Genomic DNA, 26,125 nt, shown 5'->3' on the forward strand with positions numbered 1-26,125 from the left:
ATTTTACTGAAATATAAATATGTAATTAATGTTTGTCTAACAAGCAAGACATTATATAACTTCCTTGTATGAGAAAACACAATAGTCAATGATAGCAACTACTGATATAAAAAAATTATATTAATAATTGTTATAACAGATAATAATCCTAATCAATGTTATTATAATATACAAATATGTTAATATAGTACTTCATTAAATGAGAATCAAAATATATTCGATATGGATTTCACATAAGAGTGATGATTATTAAGTAATTATTCAATGAGGGAGAACAATGACTTTGTATTTGTATGGGCAATCATGATGAAGACAAGCGGGCACCTAATACGTACGCAAATGTCAATTAAGGAGAAAGGTAAAAAATTGTCTAATGTCTGGTCTAGAAATAACATTAGCATACATTTAAGAAGAAAAACAATAATTTAGCATTATGAAACATGAGGATAAAGAGGTGTCTCGCAGCAAACCAAGACTTGTGACTACATCATTATGCAAGGTATACCTATATAGTTAAGACCATTCATTTGAGAGAAAACTAGAGACTTTAGTAGATGTCATGAAATCTTTTGATCAAGTGGTGGTATTGATAGGAGTTCAGGGAACCCCTAGACCTAATTGTGGAGAAGGTTTCAACGTCCTATGATAATAATTCTCCAACCTCTATTGGAAACTTTTTTTCAAAGATTAATCATAGTAATTAGAGTTTGAAATATGAATTAGTTAAGGCATAATAATGTGAAATGTTGCATGTTAAACATGCAATTCCCACTAGGGCACATTACAAACATGGCTAGGAAAAATGTTTTAAATATTATTACATTATAGAGATAGTTGTATATGTTGTTAGGGTGTGTAAATCATTTTATTATTTTAAATTAGATTGTTATTGTTCAACTCACATGTTAAAAATTCATTTTAGGAATACTTGTCACATACTTTTATTGAACTTTTCAAAGAAAATTTGTTACATCAAATGATGTATAAATATGTATCCTTTGTGTAATTTGCACAGATGGTATCTCTTGATATTACTGAATATATGTACCTTATTTACATCTCCTTTGTTTTAATTTAAAGCTAACCAATTTGTGATCAGCAATGAACCATTCGGGATTACCAACCGATAGTATAAAACCCTCAAAAGCTATTTATATTTATCAGCTTTGTTCTAATACTAGAAACAAACGAATTTATAATCAGAATTGCAACCCTTTGGACTTACCAATTGATAGTATAAAACCCTCAGAAGCTATTTATGTTTGGCTAAACACCTCTTGCAATTGCACTGAGATTCCAAACAACAATCCATATGAAAGAAAAACAACACTTGGGACGTTCGGAAAAGATTATAGAAACTATTGTTTATTAAAATTATTTGTACAACAAAAAAATTTATAGTTATCAGCTGACAAGCTTATATTGAGAATTCTTATATAAAACTGGCAATGAACATTGTACGTACCAATGATAGAGATGAAAATCACTAGTGCCTTGCTGGAAGGATTTTAGATAGCATATTTTAATAAAATATTACTACAAAAAGGAAATTCAGGTTTATCAACTGGAAAGCTTAAATTGATCAATATTCTTTGAATAAAATTGGCACTTGATATTGTAAATTCCAGCCATATTAGACAAATACACCATCACTTCTGCCATGCAGCGATAGATATAGAAATTAAATGTTTTAATAAATTATTTCTACAATAAAGGCATTCATGGTTGCGAACTCAAAGCTTAAATTGATCAATCTTCTTCATGTAAAATTGGTATTTAACATTGTACATTCAAACCATAACTCAAGTACCGCTCATATATACAAATATGATCAGAAATGGATGCTCCTGTTATTCATCATTACAGATTTTATACTGTACAACTCTCTAAGAAGAGACACTGATCACTATGCCCTTGTGATTAAAATACACGATCAAACTTCTAAATAACTCAGGCTCCTAACACTTAATGATGGAGATTGAAAAATGATAAAGCACACGTTACAATAAATTGAGTGTATCAACTCTATCAATTACATCTAAAGCTTTTATCCTATCAATGTCAAAATAAATTGCAGGAAGTGCAGGCGTTTGTTGCCTCTTTACTTCATTGGAGTCGCTCTTCCTATTTCTGGTTGGTGAATGGCTGTTGCTCTTGCTCAGTCTATTAACAGATTGGCCAATGGATCGTGGCTTCAGTGTATCAAATTCTTGACTTTTGCTAATTCCTGGGGTCAACTTCCTCTTGTTGACATCTTTGAGCATGTTTTTATCTTCTTGAGACAGTTGAGGAGTTGTAAGATGTCCATTTGAAGTTGCACTTGGCTTGTCAATGGTAGCCAATCCTTGAGTTACTTTCGTTTGTACTGGAGAGCGAATAGGTGACTTGCTTGTAGTGCTTCTAGCATGGTTCACAAGGTGATGAAGCAACACAATTAAATCGAGAATGTATGATTCTGTTGTCTCCTTTGAGGCATGATGAAGAGTCTGAATGAGCGTAAGTTCATTTTGACCTGGCAGCTTTTGATCAAATGAAGATCTGCACACAAGCAGTTGAAAATATTTTCAGGCACTTGATCTGTCTGGAGCATATCTTAAAATTGCAATTTGACATATAGACCTTCCAGCTGAAACTATGTGTCTAGCCAAAAGAAACTTCAGTGAATTACTGACCCGGTGCTAGCCCACTCCCCGACCCATCCAAATCCATGATGTGCTCTGAAGCCAGAACACAAGCATATACACAAAAGCCATAAATAACCAAATGAAATCCAAAAATGCAATGTCAAAGCAACATAAGGAAAGCCTCTATCATCTGCAATTATCAATTCATGATACTTAAATATGGACATCCATCATTTCTTTGGGAAGCAAGCCAAATCACCTAAGCATAATGCTAGACTAAACAGATTCTTCAAAAAATAATCACAAGTTTTATGATGGAAAATGATTACTTGGTGGTGTTTGTTGCAATGGGTACAAGCCAGGCTAATATTTTCTCCATCTCCGCTTTAATCTCAGCAATGGTGAGCTGTAGACAGGATTCAAACAACTAAACTTTAGATAATTACAGCTTCAACCTTGCACGAAGGATCAATTAAAAGATGTTTAAGAAAATAGATGTCCCACCAATGAGAGCAAAGACTTGCAGCATTAAAATTAAACTTCACCCTATACTGGCAAACAAATAAGATAAAATTAAATAAATGGAAACACAATACATTTTCTCGACGCTAATTGAATATCTGGTGAGTCATTGATGGAATAATATTTTAGATGTAACTGGACAGACAACAAAAAAATAATGTAAAAAACTTTAATCTAACGCCAGATCTTAACATGTCAATCAGTTGTTCAAGGATCATTCTAAGTGACAGTTCCCATGAAAAAACATGTTTCACAGCTTTTTCAGATCAAATCCCTTTCAAATTGTGAATTATGATAAGTTCAGTGTACTCCACAGTTCTGATATAAGAGACTATCAATTCCTGTAATATTATGAATCTGCAAAACCCTGCAACAGTTTTCCTGTTATATGACACATAATTGCAGGGACAAAACCATGGCAAAATATTGTTTATATAAACTTGTCTTACAAACTTCATAGGCACCAACCCACATAAGACATCGATGATCTCAATTTGTAAGTCTCAACCTACTGGAGACCCCAATCCCTACAACTGAGCACCAATCCAGTAAGAGACACCAATCTTTTCCATATGGCTGCCAACATCTTTCGAGAAGCGCCAACCTCCAAATGAATAAGTATGAAAGATCCCAAATGGATCCTTTCACTGAACTTCTGTAGATTTTAATTAAAATAATAGACTTTCCTATGCTTTCCTTGTGATCTTAGAGAATTGGACAGAAGTTACAGAAGGATCGTTTCTTTTCTTTTTTTATATTTTCCAGATATAAGTAAAACAATAATTAACAACAACAGCAAATATGAAATAGACTGGAAACAGTGTGCAATAATATAATATTCAGTCAACCAGAATAGCTACTGAAACCATCTATTGGAATTTGTGTCCCAATAGCCAAGCTCTGGGGTTTACGTCCCAGTCCTCTAGAATCGTTTCTCAGAGCAAAATTGCAAATATAAAAAATGAAGATGTAAAAGATGATGAAAGAGTGAACCAACATCTCCTTTTATCTCCCTCTCAAAGCCAATCGAACCCTAAAGAGAGAATATGCCTTTCTCTTTATTATAAAATGGCATCTTCTCAATTGAAAGGCCTTCATGTATAGGAAAAACACCCCTTTCCTCAAATAACATAACTCGGTGTGCCCGAAAGTCTCTGGATGATGAAAATAAGTTATAATAATTCAAGACCTTTACAACAAGCTATAACACATAGGCCTGCTTGACCGGAAAAAGCCAAAATCCCCTTATTACTCCAATTAGCTATATAAATAGCTTTATTTTGATTTATTTAAACGCAAACTTAAATATTTAATTTTATTCAACTGGAAAGGTAAACCAACCAAACAACCAACGAACTGGTCTTGTCGCCTGCTTGTTACTGATGCTAGGCAATGTGGGTCAACTGGCAGTCCCATCCCTAGAAACTAGGGAATATACTGTCACCCTAAAACTAAAACCATGTACTGGTTTCGAGGAATCTCAAATCTAATCAATGCCACAACCTCCTAAATTTTAGGAAAATCCCTAAAATTAAGGAACTGCCCCAACTGGCTCTCAAACTGACTGTAGAACCAACTCTGGTCACTGAGTATCCAGTATGCGTCTCTATCCACCACTGCTAGCCTATGAGAATCCAATAATAGGCCAACTCTCATGACTCTGCTAGTCAAACTAGAGAGGGGACATGACATAATCTCACTCTCAAGCTATGTCTTCTTCAATGGATGAAAAACAATTTATTCATTTAGTAACAATATCTCTAGTTTTGGAGTGCAGGGCTCTGTCCTCCCTTTGTGTTCCTTTTTTAATGTTTTTTTTACAGGGTCTTCTGCTGTAGTGGGGGTCTGTTTGCTGTTGCTTTCTGGGCTGTGGTTCTGTTTTGCAGAGGAGGTGTTTGCTATGTGTTGGAGGGATTTTTTCTTTGCATGTTTTATGTGGTCTTTCCTGAGGGTTTCTTGTTTTGGTGAGCCCTTGCTTTGGTTTAGAGTTCTGTATCTTCTGTGTTCCCTCTTGTCCTCTTGCTTAGAGCTTCAAAGCAATGGCATTGGGGGTTGAGATTTGAGGTAGGGGTTCTTCTCAGGGCAGTGGTAGGGCTTCTGCTGCAGACTTTTGTCCTGGGAGTATAAGTGAGACAGATCCTGAGAATGACGGCCCAAATGGAGATGATTTTGGTTGTTTCAGATCTAGCAGCTAGTTATGGCATTGGTTATTGAAGATTTGGAACCCTTTGGCAGTCTTCTTTTAACAAGGAGCTTGCTGTCTCTAAGGACAAGAAGGCTAGAAAGACCTCTGTTTCTCTCCTTTCGATGAAGTCAACCCAGGATGTGCTCCTCATGAATATGTTTTTGGAGGCTCGTACTAAAGCTAACAAGATTGTCGAGGTTCCAATGTTGGCAGCCAAGGATGGTGACCAGATTTTTGGTCTGAGAAGAGGTTTTCTTTCCCTTCTCTTGGTCGGTTGCCTTCCTTTTTCATTCTGAAATCTTAGCAACTGCCAAAAATCCTTACTCCTGTTCAGGTGGTTGAGGATTTTTCTCCTACAGAGATACAGGAAAAAGCTGTTGAAAAGATCTATGAGGAGACAATTTTGGTGATTTGGGCTTGAAGGATGTTCAGGTGGGATTTGATTCTGTTAAATCTTTTGAGGGGGCTATTCCTTTTGAGAGTTTGAAGCCAGTTTCAAGCTCTGTTGTTTCCGAAGCTGCTGCCTTGGTTATTGATCTTGAGCCCATAGTTGCCACTCCACTCCCAGCTCCTATAACCTTAGTATTTCCTCAAATGCTTCTCATAATCTTCTTCATTCTCTTTGTTCTATAATCCTTAAAGATTTGCCTGGTTGCTTGGCCTTGACCTCCTTGTGGCCTCTTATTGCTTTTATAGCAATCTAAAGTGCACAAATCACACAGTTCTGACCCAATTCCTTTTAAGACAATGGCGCCAAATGTTTAATACTATAGCTGATAAATCAAATACATAAAGCAATAATAAACATGACAGTGTGTACCAAATACTAGAGGAAAATGTTTTTATTCACTCATGTAATTATTACAAAGAAGAAGACCAGCAGAGATGGTCGGCCAAGGATTATAGTCATCTAACCATACCACACCACCTTGATTATACACTATATCTAAAAGACCCGATGATTGCCAAGAGAAACACAACCATAAAAAGATTGAAGGTCCCCCATTCAAAATCCTAATTGTGATATTACGATCCTTTTCAAATCATGACAACCAAGTCCTTCAATTTTGTCAAGTCTCTCGAAGAGACAAAAACTACAGTTACTGGACTATATATTTATTTGCGCTGGATAGTTCAATCAACGGACATTAATCATTAGTTTTAAGGCATATAATTTGAGAGCAGAATGATAAGTATTACTCATCCATATTAATGGTCTGCAGTCTAGACGAATCAAATAGTAGTTTGGAAGACTTCATCAAGCTACAACAATAGACTGATTGGGATCGTATATAGAGATGAGATGTGCAGTGATCATTGATGAGTTAGCAGTTATGGATTATCTGAGCAATTCGTCATGCCCATCGCCAATAACAATCAGTTGACATTCAAGGAAATCAATTAACTGAGGAAGATACCATATCATTGCTATGCCAATTAATCATCGGGCATATCGACAACAATTGGAATAATACATTACCATAGTGATTCCCTGTTAAACGATGTTATTAGAAGAGTCAGTGATTGAATCCACCGAGCACCAGAGAAGAATAGACAACAGTGATCAAAACATATTAGTTATGATATCAATAACAATACCACCAGCATGTTAACATAACAGAGAGGTGAGCTAGTAATCAGGCATTGTTTATGAAATAAATTAGGAGAAAAGGGCTTAATTATGTCTAATACTTGTTATAAAAGAATTGATATAGAAGGGAAGTGACTACTCAAACCTCAAGGGTTATCACCTTTTGGATTTAAGGAATATAACAACAGGTCTCAAGCACTTTCGTTCAGGAGCAAAGGAAAAAGATTGCAATTACTATTTATGATTGATACTCAAGGACGAGTGAAGGGATATGGTAAGGAAGCATATTATGCCAGCATTACCCAAGTGCGCACACCCGCACTAAAACCCCCTGCACCGGGTGCGCATATGTCCCGGGTGCAGGTACGTCACACACCTAAGTACTGCAATCGAGGCCAAAACACGGCCGCACCCAAGCGGGACGCAACGCGACATAGTAGCGCAATTATCATTCCACCCATAACTTACCTATCCTCAATTGGATCCATCGGAGGATAGAAGGCCCCTACTATTATAAGGGGAGTTCTAAGGTGGTTCAAGGTGTGGGTCGCTAACAAAAGTGTACCGTATGTTGAGTTCTAAGCAGAATGGGCTTTGGCCCACTAGATCTCCTAGTCCATACCACCAGACCTACCAATCCCACATCCCACATACCACCAGATCTATTCCCTGAGGGCCCCTATCCATACTCAATCTAATAGGGGTGCACCCAAGGTGCATCCGTTGACTAGCTGAAAACGTTTAAAATAAATAAAGTTTTTGGTTTTGTTTTTTTATTGTTTTTCAAAGCATGGGAACCCTAATTGGGTGTGGGTCCCATTAGGTCTATTTCAAGGATTAATAGGGCCAATACACCTCATTTTCATTTCACATTTCCATTTCATTGTTTTGGAGCAGCAAGGAGCAAAATAAGCAAAAGAGGTTGGAGGAATTTGTGAGAGCTTAGTGATTGAATTTGCAAGGGACTACAAGACCAAAAGGAGCAAGAGGAGCAAGAAGATTTGATTTGCAAGTGCTTCATCAAGTTCAAGGTAGGTTTTTTTAATTTTACAGTACTTTTTTTACTAGATAGTTGATAGTACTAAACTTTAGTGTTACTATTATTGTTTTTTATTTTTATTTTATTATTAATATTGTTCTGTGATTTCTATATTAATTTTTTGTTATTAAAATAGGTTGAAACGTATTTAGCTTACTAGTTTTTAAATTTCTAAAGTTTTAAGTAGACTGAAACTAGTTTGTTTAAAAAAATTATGTTATTTAATATTATTATTAATTACTTGGGCTGGTGTATCATGATTCATCATCATTTTTATTTTGTGAAATGCAGTTTTTTAAATGGCATCTTGATCCACTCAAAGTGTAGAAGACATGGAAATTAATGAGGGAAGTGCATCTAAATATGAGCCTAAGCCTGAGGAAAGTGACCATGGGGCTGATGTAGATGCCCAATCTAAGGAAGAGCCTCCTTGTGTTGCACGAGTGGTGCCTTCTATTGATTGCCTTCATAGATTTTGACAGAGTTTGCTAGGGGTCCTTATGATCCAAGGTCCCCTCTAAAACAATTTGCTATGAAAATCACATGCTCTACACCTACAGGGGATGCCACATGGAAATGGAAGTGTAATATGTGTGGCACAAAATGGTTTGACAACATTATAAGAGTTAATGCACACCTTTTTGGACTGGTTATGTTGTGAGCTCATGCATATTCTTGGAAAATCTTGACAATGTGAACAAAATATGGGGCATTTATGATGATACAGCAGTCTTAGTGCCTAAATCTTTGGCTGCTAGACAACAAGTACATAATATACAACAGTTACAAGGGTAGCGAGATACATCTACATGTATCTTGCATCAGAGAGCAAGGACTATGTCACCTACAACCATCCTTTTCCTCACCTATACACAGTTCAGCTGGGGATATCAGCACGGGGAAATGGAAAGCAAGTACAAGTCGTAGTGGTAGTAACCCCATCGCTCAGTTATTTAACATGCATGCAAGGGAGTTGTTAGATGATGTTGTTGGTGATTTCTTCTTTGTCAATGGCATCCCTATGCATGTGGCTCGATCTCCCTATTTTGTGAGAATGATGTCCGTGTCAAAAAAAGAGGAAGAGTCATCATATTTGCCGCCAAGTGACCATAAGTTGAGAACCATAGTGTTGGATAGGGCCTATGACAAGGTTGGGATCTTGATGGAGCAGATGAATGTACATTGGATGGAGTTAGGCTACAACATTATCATCGATGGGTGGACAAACAATAGTCATTGTCCCCTCATCAACATTATTGTCACATGCACCAAAGGCCCATACTATTTGAGGGCAATTGATAGTTTTAGGCATCCTAAAGATGCTGATTTTAAGTTTCATGTGCTTAGGGATGCAATTAAGGAGGTTGGGCCACAAAATGTGGTCCAAGTTGTGGCAGATGCAACATATGCGTGCAAAGCTACAAAGAGGCTTGTTGAGGCATCCTATAGGCATATTTGGTGGACTCCATGTTGTGCGTATGCCATAAACAATGCACTCAAAGACATGGGGAAATTGACTAGATTAGACAGGTGGTTAATGATGGGAGAGGTGCAGATGTTTATCTACAATCGCCATACATCACATGCACTTTTCAAGGGCTTCGCAAAGATCTCGAAACTAGTTGAGACAAGATATGCCTCATATTATATTCTCTTGGAGAAAATGATTGAGTTGCAAGAGCCATTGCAACTCATGGTTATGACACAAGAAGGGAATCGACGGCTTGAGTCAAGAATAGCGCAAGGGAAGAGGGTGAAGGAGACAGTGAAGAGTAATCAATTTTGGAGTGATGCAAAATACATAGTCTCCATAATTACTACAGTGGTTCAAATGATTAGATATGGAGATGCAAATTCACCTAGCCTTGGAGAGGTTTATGAGTGCATTGATTCCATGCTTCAACGGATGAGGGCTATTGTACGTGAGAGAGACCCCACTCTAGCATTCTATACAGAGCACATTGAGCATATCATTCACTACAAGTGGAAGAAGATGAATACTCCTTTGCACATGGTTGCCTATGTGTTGAACCTGAAGTGGTACATGCCTAGGCATGGTAGAGTCACACCACTTCAGGACAATGAGGTGAAGAATGGGTTTTTTCGGTGCATTGTCAAGATGTATGATACTGAGACTACTAGTGAGATTCAAACCGAGTGGTCAGAATTTGCTAGTCTTACAAGTAATCCTTAATTCTTGATCCAGTGTTCTAAGCTCTTTATAATTATAAGTTCTTTTGATTATTACTTGTAACTTATTCTAATATTATGTTGTAAACTTGTAACTTGTAGGATACTCAGATATTGCAAAGGTGGATCCCAAAACTATGGCACAAAAGAACCCCATTTTGTGGTGGAAATGTCATGGGTTACAGAAGTCAAAGATCACCTCACTAGCCATTGGATTGCTTTCTCAAGTTTGTAGTTTCACCCCTTTATAATCTTAACTTTAAGAGTTTTACTTTACTAATTTATGATTCATTGATTTATCATTTATCATCTATCACAAATTGTATGAACATTTGTAAGTTGTAACTCTCAACTTTGTTATCTCAGGTTTTCAACTCCTCAATTGCAAAGAGGAACTAGTCCACCTATAGCTTCATACACTCTATTAAGAGGACAATCTTATCTCTAAGATAGCAGAGAAGTTTGTTGTTGTACATGGTTTCTTGCAGCTCAAAGATCGCAAGACATGCGAGTACAAGGAGAGCCCAACAGCATAATGGGATGTAGAGCAAGAGGATCTGGCCCAGATTGATGAGGATGACAATGCAGCAAAAGCCAATGTAAGGCTAGTTAGTGTTCCTTTTGGAGGATCGGGATCTTACCCATGAGAAGCCTAGTAGTTCTAGTGATAAGGACTTTGGTATTGGGGATGATTAGAGAGCTTCAACCGTTACATTCTCATTATTGACATTTTGTTGATTGTACTCACTTTGATAAGGTCATGATACATTATTTCATTGAACTGTTTCATGCTACTCAGTTCATTGTCATCATAAGTATTTTATGATATATGATATTCATATTTGAACAATGAATTTTGAATCTTTCATATTTGTCATTTGATAAACTGATAGTCAATGGTTGACTTGCATGGTACTATGTACGGTTTATATTTTTCAATTATCATTATCATTATTATGTTCAAAAGTTTTAGTATTTTACTATGAGTATGTTACTAAGTTCAATGGTCTTTGGTAATGGTTACAAAGTTTCAAGTTTCAAGTTTGAACTCAAGGTTCATGAATTGCATTTCAATTTTCTATATTCAATTACATTCGGTAAGTTAAAGTATACTTTCATAATTAGCATTTTCAGTCATATATGTATACTATTCAACCCCCGCCCCCCACACCCCTGCTGTCCCCAAGTTGAGGCCATATTTTTCCCCGCACCCGAAACTCTTACCAAACGTACCCCCGCACCCCTGCACCGATGTAACATTGTTATGCATAGCGACATAATTGACAAGAATGATAAGTTCTCTAGGGAGAGGTCTATGTGGTGGAATCTAAAGCACAATAATAAACCATTGCTCTCCTATAGGGTTGCGCTGCTTAAACATGGGTTGATAAAGGTTCAAGGACTTTCAATGATATAATTAAGGAAGATCAGTTGATTTCATGGCGGGAACTGCATGAGAGATTTGATATTCCTCTCACCCAATAGAAAACTTTCCTATCTTGAGGCCACAATGCTCATCTCCTTCCCTTCCTAAACCTTGTGTAACCCTTCAAAATAGATTCCTCAACTTCATGTGGTCAGATGGGTCTCCTCTCCCCTCTATCAAAGCCATGGATCACATATTGACACCATGAGCTATCATTGAGGAAGCTTGGCATCATGTTGCAAAAGTCTATTGTTGTTTCATAGACCTTCGTAAAGCTTTTGACTCCGTTCCCTATGAGGCCCTTTTCCAGAGGCTTAGAGACATTGGTATTTCTGATATTCCTCCGGCAACGATTATCAGACTTTATGAGACAATGGTTGGCAGATTTAGGACTCTTGAGGGTTTCTCAAATCCGATTCACAACACCGTCGGGGTGAAGCAGGGCTGCCCTCTCTCCCCCACTATATTCGGCATCTATATTGATGAGCTCGAAGCATTCCTTAGTGAAACTTTTCTCCCCGAGGATGGTTGCCACTTACTCCAAGTTCTGATCTCCATTCTCTTCTTTGTCGATGATGTGGTTCCTTCACCGCCTTAGGGGCTTTGCGGACTCAACAGATGGTCACCACAAATACTCTTACCTCGCATATTGTTCCTCTTTAGATATCAGCAAATCCAACTTGACGACCAGATCTCGATGTTGGTACACCCAGGCCACTACCTTATTGAGCTCAATCGAGATTGACATTGATCACCTCCCACCCCAATTCTCATTGGATGCTCTTGCCCATCTCCTCCCTTCATAGCAGGAGTTGAATGGGCATGTTAGACTTAACATATACAAACAGAATATCACCACAACCTGGATTAACCCTCCAAGGGGTCTACACCCGCAGATGTGCTTCTATTCTGAGCACTTTTTAGAGACTTGTGACAAGATTATTGTGCGTCCTTTCTACTGAAGCCGACAGTGGAGTCACAACCTCCGCATCTCCCTAGGGTCTTTCAAAGTCGATTCTTAGTGGCTTCAATGCTAGACATATCACCATTTGACTAGAGATGATCGGATTATCCATCTTTGCACTTTATCGAAGATGCGAACTGAGATGCTCTGATGCCCCATATACTACGAGATTAGAGGCCGATAGCAGATCTCTTTCAGCCTTCTTCAATTATTTCAACCAGCGATATTTAGTGCTTTGCCTCTAGGAGGCTTTACAACTCCCTAACCACACTTTACAGCTTATGTTTCCTCAAAGTCGGGCCTCAAATCAGCTCATTACCCCCTTCTTCCCACCCATGTCACCCTCGAGGGGCATGAAGCGATCGCTTGCTACACCCATCTCTCGACATACTAGATTTGTTAGACCTCGCCGCGGATTTATCAGACAATGGCACCCTATCTCTAATGCTACTCAAATACGGGCCCAAACTCTTGGTCACTCTAGGCCTTATCCTTTGGTATTGGATTTCTTTTTACTGAGAAAGGATACTTTGTCCTTCTCTCGTCTGTTGTTTGCCTCCCTTCTTTTCTTTTTTCTTCATTCTTTCTCAGGCACCATTTAGTGCTCTTGCTAGGTTGTTTTTCATCCCTGTTGTATCTTCTAGTCCCTTGGACCCTTTAGTTGGTCTCTTGTTGGACATTAATATCATTATCTTATCTGATAACATTGATATTATCCCCCACCTTTTTGCTAGATGGAACAAAAACAGTGACATGGAATCTTAGCAATCATTTATGTCATGCTTGTGGGCCAGACCTCCTAAACCTAAGGGAAAATGTTTTATTTGGGTGTTTTATTTGGGGATTGCTGCTGCTGAAACTCCCAGTGCTTAATGGTTTGGTGATCTTAATTTCTGCCCTCTTTGTAGAAGGCCTAATTCCATCAAACATATTTTGTTTGATTGCTTATTTGCTAAAGAAGTTTGGAATATGTTCGGTATTTAATTTTGATGCCGATATTTGTCTTGTAGATGTCATTTTAGGATAGATCAACTCCCTTAGAAAAAGCACTAACCTTTTTTTAGCTACTCTTTGTTGTGAAGTTCTCTGGTTATTATAGAATTCTACAAATAACAAAAAATTTAGTGGCCGTAATAGAATTCGTACTGAGCCTCTTAGGAGGCTCATAGTTCATGACATTGCGTGACAGGTTACAGTTATAATTCATGAGGACTGTCAAGGAAAAGCTTGAAAGCCTGCTCCACAATGGCACAATGAGAGCTTACACTTGAGAAATCTTGCACAAGCATACCTAGACCAAGAGAACAAAAAAGAGAACCCTGCTCGAGATTGGATTAGAGAACTTTATGACTGAATTTGAGAACAAAGGAGGAAAGCCTGAGTAGATCTTGCTCTTCTAGTGAAGGTTGTTGATGCTGTCCCCTTGATAGTTGCTATACCCAAAGGCACTACCCTTCAAAAACCTGATGCAGCTGAGATTACTATCTTCAGGAGATCAGATGGCCCACTCCCGTGGGAAGCATGGTTTGAAGAAATACAAGTATTTGTCTATCATGATAAATAAATGTTTTGTAATTATAAAGAATCATCTTTTTGTATTTTCTAAAATGCAAAACAATGATATATGTAACTAAAGAATGACAGCATTAAAGAGTTTTTTCATAGGAATCGCTGATTGTAGTATCATAATGTATCTAGCATAGACACTCTAACCAGGGGCGGGGGGGTAATATTTGATGTCACAAAGATGTAACGAGAAGTACTTATATAGTTATATTTCATAGAAAATAATTAAGGTTCTTAAACAGGGGGGCATGATATGTAACTTGCTGCAGACTTGGCAGCCCAAAAATAGGACTTGAACTCGGACTTGGCAAAGAACTCAACAAAGGACTCAACAAAGGAGAAAAAAGTATGGAAAAAGACAAATAGAAATTAATGCATCTTGAGAATATAAGTAACTGTAAAGAACTCTGAAAAGGTCCTTGACAAATGGTAGACTTCAAGAGAAATCAGAGAAATAGACACGTGAACAAAAGGAACCCAATCATGAAACAAATCAAAGTGGCAGTTACAAGCAAGAAATTCCAAACAAAAGTGAAAAGACACGATAGGAAAGAAAGTCAATGACAACAAGCATGACAACAATGAACTCCATAGAATGACTCGACGTTACCCATAAATGCCATGCCATACGAAAGAAGAAAAAGAAAGAGTAAACAAGGGCAACCGAAGCACCAATAAACCCAAAGAAAGGGGAAGTTACATTTGAGCTGAAAACAAGTGCCACTATGATTGGCAAGAAAGCGAGTTGCAGATACAGCTTATCCCGCCTCTGAGTCAGCCTGACAAGTTACATGGCCCGAAGAAAAAACAATGCAGAAACCTGATGATAAGGCCCAGAGAATACAAGAGATAACTATGCCTGAATAAAAACGGAAAAAACATGGAGAAGCCCAATCTGAGTGCGATGAATATTATCATCAATCATAACAGCAACCCGACGAAAGAGGGAACTGGATGATATAAATTGGCTAACATAAACATCAATAAATGAAATAGCATACAGGCAAGAATTCTAGAGGCACTTTTATCTCAACAGTTCTCAATACATCAACTATGATAGTTGTATCTGAGAACAAGGGCATGAATCAGGCCATTGGATGTTTTCCATGCAGGCAAGAAATTCATGTGAATCACAATCTTTAGCTGAGAATAATATGCAGCAAATTCTTTACCAAGGATAAGAAAAAAATGCATAAGATACAAACATATTTTCTTAAATGCTGCTTTCAAGTCAGGCTCTGATACCATGTTAAGTTTAGCCCAGAAATAAATGATAAATAGCAATAAAGCAAACAAAACAGATACAACATACAACAGAAGTTACCCTGGGAAAACCCTTCCAAAATGAATGGAAAAGCCCAGGCACACAACAAAATATCACTTTATTGATAATAAAATGTTTCAAGTGTACAATGTTTTTCGCTTGATGCGGTTTATATAACAAATAGAGAGAGCCTTCACATTTCAACCTAAGGCTCTTTAATTTTCCCAAAACATGACTTCATATTTCTATATGCATGGCTCAACGCATGTCATAAGATATGTCTTTATATTTAATATTACAATTATTATCATAAATGTCCTCTTTAGCTAAAGGTGACCATAATGGTAATAGCGCCCATATTTCTAGAGATAAAGATCTCTATCGCATCTACAATCTTCAACAAGCTTCAAATATAAATATTGGACATGTTCAAAAAATTGGGAAGTAATTGGGTTTCCATCACAAAAGTGCATTTCAACCACTCAAAGGTACTTCAAAATTCCAAAAGGAATGTGGGAAATTTTATCATTGAAAATTATCTCAATTGCTCACAGCTGGCTGGATGCATTGACAGAGGTGAGGAGCATGCTCTGTGCATTCTCCATGATTCGTGTAGGAAAAAGGTAGGCACATTATGGATATATTTGTTAGGGACAGCGAATGTCTTGGATGTGACACTGGAATTTTCTACGATAGTTCCTTAGAAATAGTTACAAGGGACACTCAACTCAAAGGAGGTGCAGAAATCCCTTTAAAATCATAGCATTCAATAAATTGTGTTGGCTACGAAGAGATGGTTTAAATTTGGTAAGGCAAACAAGAAAAGCATGAATTAATTGCTTGTCCATTCAAAATACAAAATAACATGTATTCCTTACAGATGCATCCTTAGACGTTTTCCAGCTGTCAGCATTCTGGGGATGTTCTGGGGATGCAGGGTCACCTTGGGAACATCCCTGGGCCATCCACTCAACCCCTCTGTTCATTAGAAAAAAATTCAAAAAGTCAAAGGAAATGCAAGGACAGGAAGCTGTACCCCCTGTAAAACACAGACAAATAAAAGCACTTAAAATTAGAATTTGTCATTTTTATCTGTGAAATGTGCTCAAATTGTCAATGGCCATTTTCATGCATTTTGGGGTGCTCTCAAGTCTTTGTGGCTTTAAATTCAAAGGACTTTCATTCCCATGGTGTAGTAAAGGGGTGTTGTGTGCAGTTGCACTGTTTGGCTTGGTGCAGATCAAGGAAAGGCTCGTAAAGGAAAAGTGATATCTATTTCTCATATGTTTGAAAGGCATAAATTATCACAAGATAAGACAGGGAAAGGCCTGACATCATTATCTTCAAGATATCTGCAGGAGTTGTCAGGTCTGCAAAAAGAGGCAGCCGTGGCTGCAGCACAAGTTTTGAAGCATTATTTTCAAAAAAAATCCTTTTATTAATATTTACCTGTTTTAGCTTTTAACCTTTTAGGTTTCAATTTTTTATTAAGAACTTTTATTGATATATTAGATTTGTGGTTTTGCAAAAATAGGATCATCATATAATATATACGTTTTATTTTGAAATTTTAATTCATTTTGGTTATAAATTGTATTTAATAATTTACAAAGAATTATTGACATTTAATGAATTGAAAAATACCTTTTATTAATTTAAAACCATTGCATATAGTTGAATTTTTTTTTTAGTTCCCATATTTTCAAATATTTCCTAATGTGCCCTAATAAAATGGCCTCCTTACCTCTACTACACAAAATATGTCCCTGCATATGTTGTTGTCCTCATCCCTAAACTGCCATGCAACATTGGAAATAAATTGTACAGAAGCGTAATGGATTACACTATTACACTCCCTGTCTGGGAATCATTGTGTGTGAGAAATGTGGACAAATAGAAAACACACTTCAATGAATCCTTACACTCGAAATCCTTCAAAATAACACCATGAAAACGCAAGATCTCAAGAATCGACTCATAGCTTCCTATCATCATTGTGCAAAGACCTTCAAAGGTTTGAAGTGGTGGCTCTCATTTCAACATCGGTCTTGGTCCTCGCAAGTACATCCAATGAACGGAAGATTCAAAATGATCATGAACATGCAAGATATATCCAAGTCTCCAAGAAAGCTTCAAAAATGTCTATAACAACCGTAGCATAAGAAATCATGATGTCAAAATGAAGGAGGAGGTCTCCTTTATATATCAATCCAAAGAGACATTCCCAAATTGGAGGGAAAATGAAAATTAAATGAAAGGGTATGACCCACATAAGAGAATGTGCAATTAGCATTTAATTAAGAGATGGGGAGTGTAACACTGCATAAAAATTATAAGATGAGGAGTGTTTTTATTTAATTTAAATGTAAAATAATCAATTTTCTTATAAAATAAAGAGTGTGACAGTTATTTAATTATTTCTTTTAAATAAATAATTGTTGCACATAAAATTAAGTGAGGAGGGGTTTTATTAAAAGAGAGCAAACTCCTTTAATTAAATAATACAAAAATCAAGATGATCATACCATTTATTTAAAATAATTAAATTAATTAATTCCAATTTAATCAAGCAAATTGATGTAAAATAATTAAATAATAATGATTAATTAAATAATTTAATTTGATCAAAGGAAATGATGATGCAAATATTGATTCAAGCTTAACATAAATTATGAAACCGGGGCACATTGTCAAGGTGACCATTTTTGTGTGCTTACAATCATAATGCCTACTGCGATCAAATATGGTATCTTGAAATATCCCAAGAACTCATCACCCATCCATGTTCCTTCCCTATTGGTTAAATATCAAAAATCATGACAACCCTTGAAATCCCATAATGGGAAAAGATGAATACCTAGGTAAATTGTGGTTTACCCCATATGAATCACTTTTCTAAAACTAACAAAAACATCAAATTACAAAAAATTGAAGCAAATAAATGCATCTCATTAAATCATGTGCAATAAGCTAAAATATATATATAACACAAAAATATTAAAGATGTGGGCACAATAAGGGACAAGAAATATGAATACATGCACATGCTTAAAAAATATTCAAATATTATTAGAACAAAAGAAAAGCAAACCCATTCACCTCCTCCTTGAGAGTAGACGAATGTAATCTAGAACGCAAAGCTGACTTTATATTCGGTGGCAATCCTTGATACAGGCTGTCTCTAGTGTTTGGAGGGACAGAGCTTGGGCGAGAAACCTGGAACAGTAACCAAGTAGTATCATTACATAAAGCAATATGCAAATTTGTTTTGTGAAATCATATTTGATGAATTTCAAATGCATAAACAGTAACTGTATAAAACCTCCTTGAAACAACATCTGTACATAACAAAAACCCATAAAATTTTAGGATCCAATGAGAGCAACTTTGGGTAAATGGACTTCTCACATTAAATACAATGGTGTGAAATTCAATTTGAGACACACCATTTCTTCCTTGCACATGTCCAGAACAACAGTAGGAAAATGTTTGTGGCATTTTCTGAATCTGCATTGTTAATCTCCAGTTTCAGCAAAGCCGCTTCTCTTTCTTTGTTATTCATATATTCTAGAATTTTATGATATTCTACTTCTTAAGTTAAGGGACACGGTTTCAAAATCCACGTGCTTTGTTTCCTTGCTGCATTTTTTCCAGCTGGAAACTCAAGCATGTATGGCACAACTTTACGTGACCATTTTATGCTCAAAAAGGATCAAATTAGAAGCCATGGCAATGGTTTCAAATTCAAATAAGTTCAGGAACTGATGAGTTTAAATTCAGTAAACATCATATATTTCCTCCCAAATCTAGGGTAAATAAAGAAAAGCATTTATAAATATGGTTCCTACCCATATGATTGACTGACAATGTAACAAACTTCCGATGAGGGTTCCATGCACTGATTGGTTGTTAAAGGGATAATATTGTAAATACTAGAAGTCTGAAGAACAGTCATAATTTTTATTTAGCCAAACAATCCTTGGACTTGCTCATAAAAAGGGTTAAAAAATTTAAGATTGATATTTCTCTTTCCACCAAAATTGGAGACATCCCACAATCCCCCACAGAATGGATGGGGTGCTGTTGGACATCTTCTTTAGTACAGGCAAGAGTTTATATTTCCTTGGGCATTCTTTATCCCAATAAGAAGAAATTAATGCACCATGACATACCTAAGCTGACCCCCATGTTAGGTGGTGTTTCCCTATGCTAGAGCTTAAACATCTAGTGCATTTTTTGTTATTTGGGCTGTCAAGTACTGCAAATTAATAAAAAACATTCCAGTTGTTTTATTTCAGCCTTTCCCATGCATCCCCAGGTCTCCAAAACGAGAGACACAAAATGGAAAACATGTCCCTACATTCAATGGATTGTAAAGGAAAATATGCTAAAAGAACATAAAACTTTGATAATCAAGTAGCATTGTTACAACTTAAGATTTTATATAAGGTATATAACCACAGTTGCACCACCCTAGGGAACGGGGGGACAAGTTTTGGGGATAGGGGGGCAAAGGGTCCTTAATTTGGGGATGGTAGGGGGACAGTGGCGGGGGACCAGGGGGGGTTGTATATACTAAACATATGGTACTTAAAATGGTAGCTATGAAAAGATGCATTGCAATATAAGATATAAAGATGTAAAAGAGTAAACACTTGAACATTGCATTGAATTGGAATATCAAGCATTGAACATAAATAGTCAAATCAGCAAATAGTTAACACCAGGACATCCCCCCATCCTCGACGGAGGTGGTGGAATCTAGTAGCACCACTAGGGACGAGGGAACAGAGTCCCCATGGGTAAAAAGCGAGGAGGAGGCATGCCCCTGTGTTACTATGTATATAGCTGATGTGATATTTTCATAGATCATTTAACTTCTTTGTAAAGTTTCTGGAGAAAAATTGCATATGTTTCTGTATCTAAATGGGCATCACTGAAAGCTTCAATAGAGCAATTGCTTTTTCTTCTTAGATCCCAATCATTGAAAAATCTGTCACTGCACACAAAATCTGAGTAGAATGATGCCAATCTACTTAGGATGTCTAGATGCAAAACTTGCCAAAGTCATTAGTGCTAATAAGTTGTAGATAGTGCCACATAAGTACCCAACTTATCAACGAGAAAAAATCATATAAGTTTTTCAACAGAAATAGCAATATATATTTGCAACTATTGATTAAGGTCCCAAGCCGGGGATTTCTCAAGTCGCTAAGGTCCCAAATTGCCAAGGTCCCAAATCACCAAGTTCCTAACTCCCCGAGTTACCAAGTCGTCGAGGTACCAAGTCAGCGAGTTATCAAGTCAGTGAGTTGCCAAGTCAAACTAATAACTTATATAATGCAAGTGTTGTTCATTGATTCAAAGTTGTAGCCCATGTCGACCACTTGGGTAGTCATCACAAAACCTATTGTTGTTTTGGAGGTAGCCCAAGTCATTGAGGTCCCCAATCATTCAGGTTCAAACTTGTCGAGATTCCAAGTCGACAAGTTCTCAAGTCACCAAGGTTCCAACGCGACGAGTTGCCAAGTCACCAAGTCCCACCTTTCTTGCTCATCCAAGCTCGTTTGACTAGAGACGATTAGGATTACTTTGAACCCATGACAAGCACATGAGTAGTCATGGGGAAGCCAATTTGTGCATAGGAAGAGAGTTGCGTATGGCTCTTGTGTCGTGTTCCTAATAGGTTGGATTTTTAGGGACATATTCTTGTCGATCACATTTCTACCGCAGAGCAAGTGTCACACTAATTACTTATATAGAGGACATGTCATTGGTTGATTCCAAGTTGTAGCCCATGTCGAGCACTTGGGTAGTCATCGCAAAACCTATGTCATGCGGATTAATTTGAATGTTTTGAGAGGTATCCCAAGTTGCAGAGGTCCCTAATCATCGAGGCCCCAAGTCGGCAAGTTTCCAAGACCCCAGGTCCTGACTTTCCAATTCATTTCAGCTCATCCGACTAGAAGTGGTTTGGATTACTTTGAACCCATGTCGAGCACTTGAATAGCCATGCTGGAGCGGAACCACATATGGCTTGTGTCATGTTTCTAATAGGTTGGATTTTTAAGGGACCTATTCTTGTTGATCAAATTTCTACCACCAAGCAAAGACTTGCACTAATAACTTATATAGGGGAGGTGTTGTGCATTAATCCCAAATCACCGAGGTCCCAAGTCATTGAGATCCCAAGTCGACGAGATGTCAAGTTGCTGACTTGCCAAGTTCACGAATTACCAAGTTGGTGAGTTGCCAAGTCGTCGACTTGCCAAGTTTGCAAGTTACCAAATCAATGAGTTACCAAGTCGTTGACTTGCCAAGTTCACAAGTTACCAAGTCAGTGAGTTGCCTAGTTGAGTTGCCAAGTCGATGAGGTTCCAAATCACCGAGGTCCCAAGTGGATGGTTCCCAAGTCGTCGGATTACCAAGCATCGAAGTCATGACTTTCCAATTTATCTGAGCTTGTTTGACTAGCGGCAATTTGGATTACTTTGAACCCCTGTTGAGCACATAAGTAGCCGCAGTGAAGCCCATTTGTGCATTGGAAGGGAGCCACATATGGCCCTTGTGTCGTGTTTCTAATATGTTGGATATTTTACAAACCTATTCTTGGCGGTCACATTTCTACCGAAGAACAAGACTCACATTAATTACTTATATAAGGGGGGTGTTGTTTGTTGATTCCAAGTTGTAGCCCATGTCAAGCACTAGGGTAGTCATCGCAAAACCTATGTTGTTTCAGATTAGATTTGAATGTTTCGGGAGGTATTTGAAGTCGCTGAGGTCCCAAAACACCAAGGTCCCAAGTCAATGTTCCTAACTCGTTGAGGCCCCAAATCGTTGAGATCCCAAATCGGTGAGTTTGCAAGTCACCAAGACCCTACTTGCGGAACATATGTATGCTTCCCACAACCTTTTTTATCTCTCACAAGCTCTCTTTCATTCACATTGATCATTTGTCTTTGGGCTCTTCTTAAGTGAATTTAGGCAATTATTGAAGTGAGCATTTAGAGATTCCCAAAGATTTTTCAACTATGCTTTTTCCCAAGTTTTCAATTCTATTTTGGAATTTGATATTCCTCCAACCATTTAAGAATGTTTTATTTTACACGTACATTAGTGCTTTGCATGCATTCATATCAATTTACACTACCTAGGGTTTTGCAACAATGATGAATAAAATAAAACTGAACTAAAAACTAAAAGACGTGGCAAAAATCTCAAAGAACTCAAAGACGTGGTGAAAAACTAAACAGCTTAGGAAACCATATGCAAAATGGAAACTTTGCCAAAAAATAAATAAATAACCCAAAAAACCATACCCAAGCCTGCAACTTGGTAAAACACAATAGTAGTATATAATGCATGGTTTTCAAAACTCAAACTCAATAAAAATTCAGTGGATCAAATATTGACTAGAACTCAAGATATGAAAAAAAAGTGACAAAACTTGGTAAATAAATAATTTATATAAATTCAAAGTATTCACTGACATGCAAAATACCATTAAAACCCGTAAGAAATGAGTTTAGAGGAAAAAATTAGAGAAAGATCTAATATTTCTGCAAAGTGGCTAGTTTATGATGAGTACTCACGAAAAGATCAGTGAAACTCAGAAAATGCTCCCTAGAAATTGAGTGGAACTGGAAAATTACTTGCTAGCAACTCCATAGAACTTGGAAAGGTTAAAAGATGCCCAATTATGTAAGGTATTAAGATGCCCAATTTTAGGACTCAAGATAATGAATATTTTATGTTAATGTTGATTAGATCTATTACAGATTATAATATATATGCCTTTTAATTCTCTTGTCTCTTGAGCAATGTCCTTACTGACTAATAATTCTTTGCAGGTTATAATCAAAATGGAGATGTAATCATATTCTGCAAGTATCGTAAGGATTCTGAAATACTAATATTAAACTTCTGATAATTGTGCTTGCAGATCTAAATATGAATAGCAGAGATAGATTAGATTCAAAGAGGCTTTGCACTTATTTGATTTATGTATTTTCCTTTCAGATTGATCGAACTAGATATATATAATCGTTGGGACATGCCAATGAATAGACATGCCTCCATGTGAGTGGAGACATGTCTCTTCATTGACATGACTCTTCACAAATGATGCCTTTTGTTACCTTAATAATGCCGCTAGTTATCACCCATAAGAGACTTGTAAGGAAAACAGATTATAACATGATTATCATTGGCAACATAAACAAGTTTTAATCAGACTCGGATCTGATTCATGATCAATGCCATTTTCTTTCTATCAATTTAGATATCGACACATATAAAAGACAATAATAATGTTAATCAAATGCAATAATAATGTTAATCAAATGCACATCGATAATTCAGATTCATACTTGGGATAAAATAAATGATAATCAGATTATTGTGGATGATAAATATGTTACAATTATACTAAATATAATGATTTAGTATTTTATATATATATATAGACACACACACACACACACACACACACACACACACACACACACACACACACACAAAGTATATTGATATATAAATACATGCATATAATTTATAGATCATTCTATCGATTATTATCATCCATACTTATCTGACCGAAGCTATCATTTCAACATTTTATCACAAAAAATCACTGTAGTATACCATAAACAGTTCAAACACCTAAAAGTAGGAAATAAATAATTGTAAAGCAAGAACTCATCTTAAAGAGATTAAAATAAACACTAGTTAAAAAGCAACCTGAGAATCTGTCTAGAAGTAAAACCCCTGGAAAAAGTAACAGCCAGAAATTGCAGCTGCCCTTTCAAATTTTTTCCTTATTTGGGGCCCACTTTTTGTTTTCAATTTTACCTCAATATTCATTTGTCCAACTGATTTTTTCGCACTATTCCTTTCACACAATTTCTCTATGAAATCTACTCTAATCTAACTTTAATGTTGTGTTGAAACATGCAACAAGAGTATGGTCCTTTCACTTTGTAATATTCATTAGGATGAGTATACTTTGGCTCCAAATCTACAGTTTTTTCAATATTACAGGCATATCTATATTAATTTTGGAATCTTCAATAAATTTGGGAGTCTATTTTGGAACAAAAAATGTCAACTTTTGCAAAATGCATTTCGCATACATAAATTACCTAGCTTTTCATAGTTGTCCATTATTGGTTTCTTGTAATTGCTCCATTCTTGTTCCTCTTAATTGATTTTCATAGCTTCAATCCTCTATTTGCTAGTGAAATAGGCCACAAAGAGAAAATTTGTTTCATCTTCGAAATACAATTGCAATTCAAAAATTTGATTGGTGTTTGGTTCAATAGAACCTATCTCATGCTTATTTTTTCATTTTTCTTTGAGGTCTAAATGTATTCCAAGGAAAGTTGCTCCCTCGGACTTACTACTTCACTCTTCAAATAAACTATATATTTTATACATTCTTTATTCAATGGAGGTTGTGTTCTTCCGATTGTGATAGGCTTTTGCTATGATCAACTAACCTTGACCCAATAGTGCATCATATGCTTTCCTCTGTAATGAGATGACGTCAACATTTTTTAAAAATGTGCAAGTTCCAATAAATACTTTTGGAGCCATTAAAATTCCTAGTACCTTGATTCTTAATCAGCATACACCCACTAATGAAAGGTTCGAAGCCAAATAGTCAGGTTGCCCAAACTTTTCCAAGTCTCTTTGGAGAGTAAAGCTTGGTCCTCAATTGATTATTGCATTCATGATATTCCCTCCAAGGATCTCCATGTTGCAAAATTGTTGATTTCTAGGACATACTAACTACCAATCGCATGGGATCAATTACAAGGTCTCTCAAAAATTGTTGTTTAGCATGTTTCTACAATGTTTCAAGGGAGGGGAACAGGATACAACAGTCCACAACCCATTTTTTTGGAGACAGCAAGAGGCAGCAATACACACACACACACATATACATATGTGAGAGAGAGAGAGAGAGAGTTATTATTAATATCCAACAAGAGACCCGAAAAGGGTCGAAGGGACTGCAAAAAATTAAGATTTAGGAATATAGAAATAGAAGGGGACTCCGCGATCATTATCAATGCCCTTCGGAAAGGTTCCCTATCTAAGTGGAGATTGGACTCTATCTTATCTTGGGCTCTTGTCCTATGCCGGACCTTCAACAAAATAGCCATTAACCACATTTATAGGGAAGGCAACATGAGAGCTGATGCTTTACCTAACCAAGGGATAGATGGTAACTTCTTTAAAAAAAATCCTATTAGTGTAACTAACTTTCATTAAGATAGCCATCTTCATTTTTGTCTCATAAATCATTGTCTTTTAGGGAAGACTTTAGTATGAATATGTTAATTCCAATCCTTTTAGGGACAGAAATCTAAACCTTTATCAAGGTCATTATCTTGGCTACAACTTTTGTGTGTGATAATTAATTACTTGCTTTCATGTGTCATTGACCTTCTTAAAAAAAAGAATGATTTGTAACTATCTCTCTGTTTTTGGATATTATTGTAAACAAGGTTTCACTTATAATGAAAATGATGTTTCATTTCTTCTGTAAGAGTTCACTTATGCGTCTTGGTTCAACTTAATCTGCAGTCGCAGATTTTGATTATGACAGTTTTTCTTGCTCTTTATGCTGTTATTCTTGATAATCAATTACAGATTGGCCCTTCCAGCTTCTGAAATTCTAATCTCATGATTTTCTTTTTGTAACAGCAATCAAAAATCTTTAAGTTTTCAATTTAACCCCTCCTTCC

The 26,125-nt window shown here is 36.6% G+C and overlaps 1 protein-coding gene and 1 long non-coding RNA gene across 2 annotated transcripts in view; both read right to left on the reverse strand.

Annotated features, from left to right (window-relative positions):
• Positions 1 to 1,740: 1,740 nt before the first annotated feature.
• LOC149539875 (protein PSK SIMULATOR 1-like) overlaps positions 1,741 to 26,125 on the reverse strand; it is a 139,451-nt gene continuing 115,066 nt past the window's right edge. Inside the window, exons 9-12 of the mRNA XM_089801078.1 lie at positions 18,471 to 18,587; positions 2,954 to 3,030; positions 2,673 to 2,717; positions 1,741 to 2,538 (exon numbers count right to left, since the gene is read on the reverse strand). Coding sequence (XP_089657204.1) covers positions 2,001 to 2,538; positions 2,673 to 2,717; positions 2,954 to 3,030; positions 18,471 to 18,587 — 777 coding nt within the window. The 3' untranslated portion in view covers positions 1,741 to 2,000. The remainder of the gene's footprint in view (positions 2,539 to 2,672; positions 2,718 to 2,953; positions 3,031 to 18,470; positions 18,588 to 26,125) is intronic.
• LOC149539876 (uncharacterized) lies at positions 16,250 to 17,669 on the reverse strand. The gene is made up of 3 exons (XR_016356314.1): positions 17,294 to 17,669; positions 17,116 to 17,166; positions 16,250 to 16,349 (listed from the first exon to the last, which is right to left on the reverse strand). It is a non-coding gene; the product is annotated as an uncharacterized LOC149539876 (long non-coding RNA).

This window comes from Cupressus sempervirens, chromosome 9 (assembly GCF_028749045.1).
Source record: "Cupressus sempervirens isolate cs-2001-9-10 chromosome 9, ASM2874904v1, whole genome shotgun sequence".
NCBI classification, from domain to species: domain Eukaryota; kingdom Viridiplantae; phylum Streptophyta; class Pinopsida; order Cupressales; family Cupressaceae; genus Cupressus; species Cupressus sempervirens.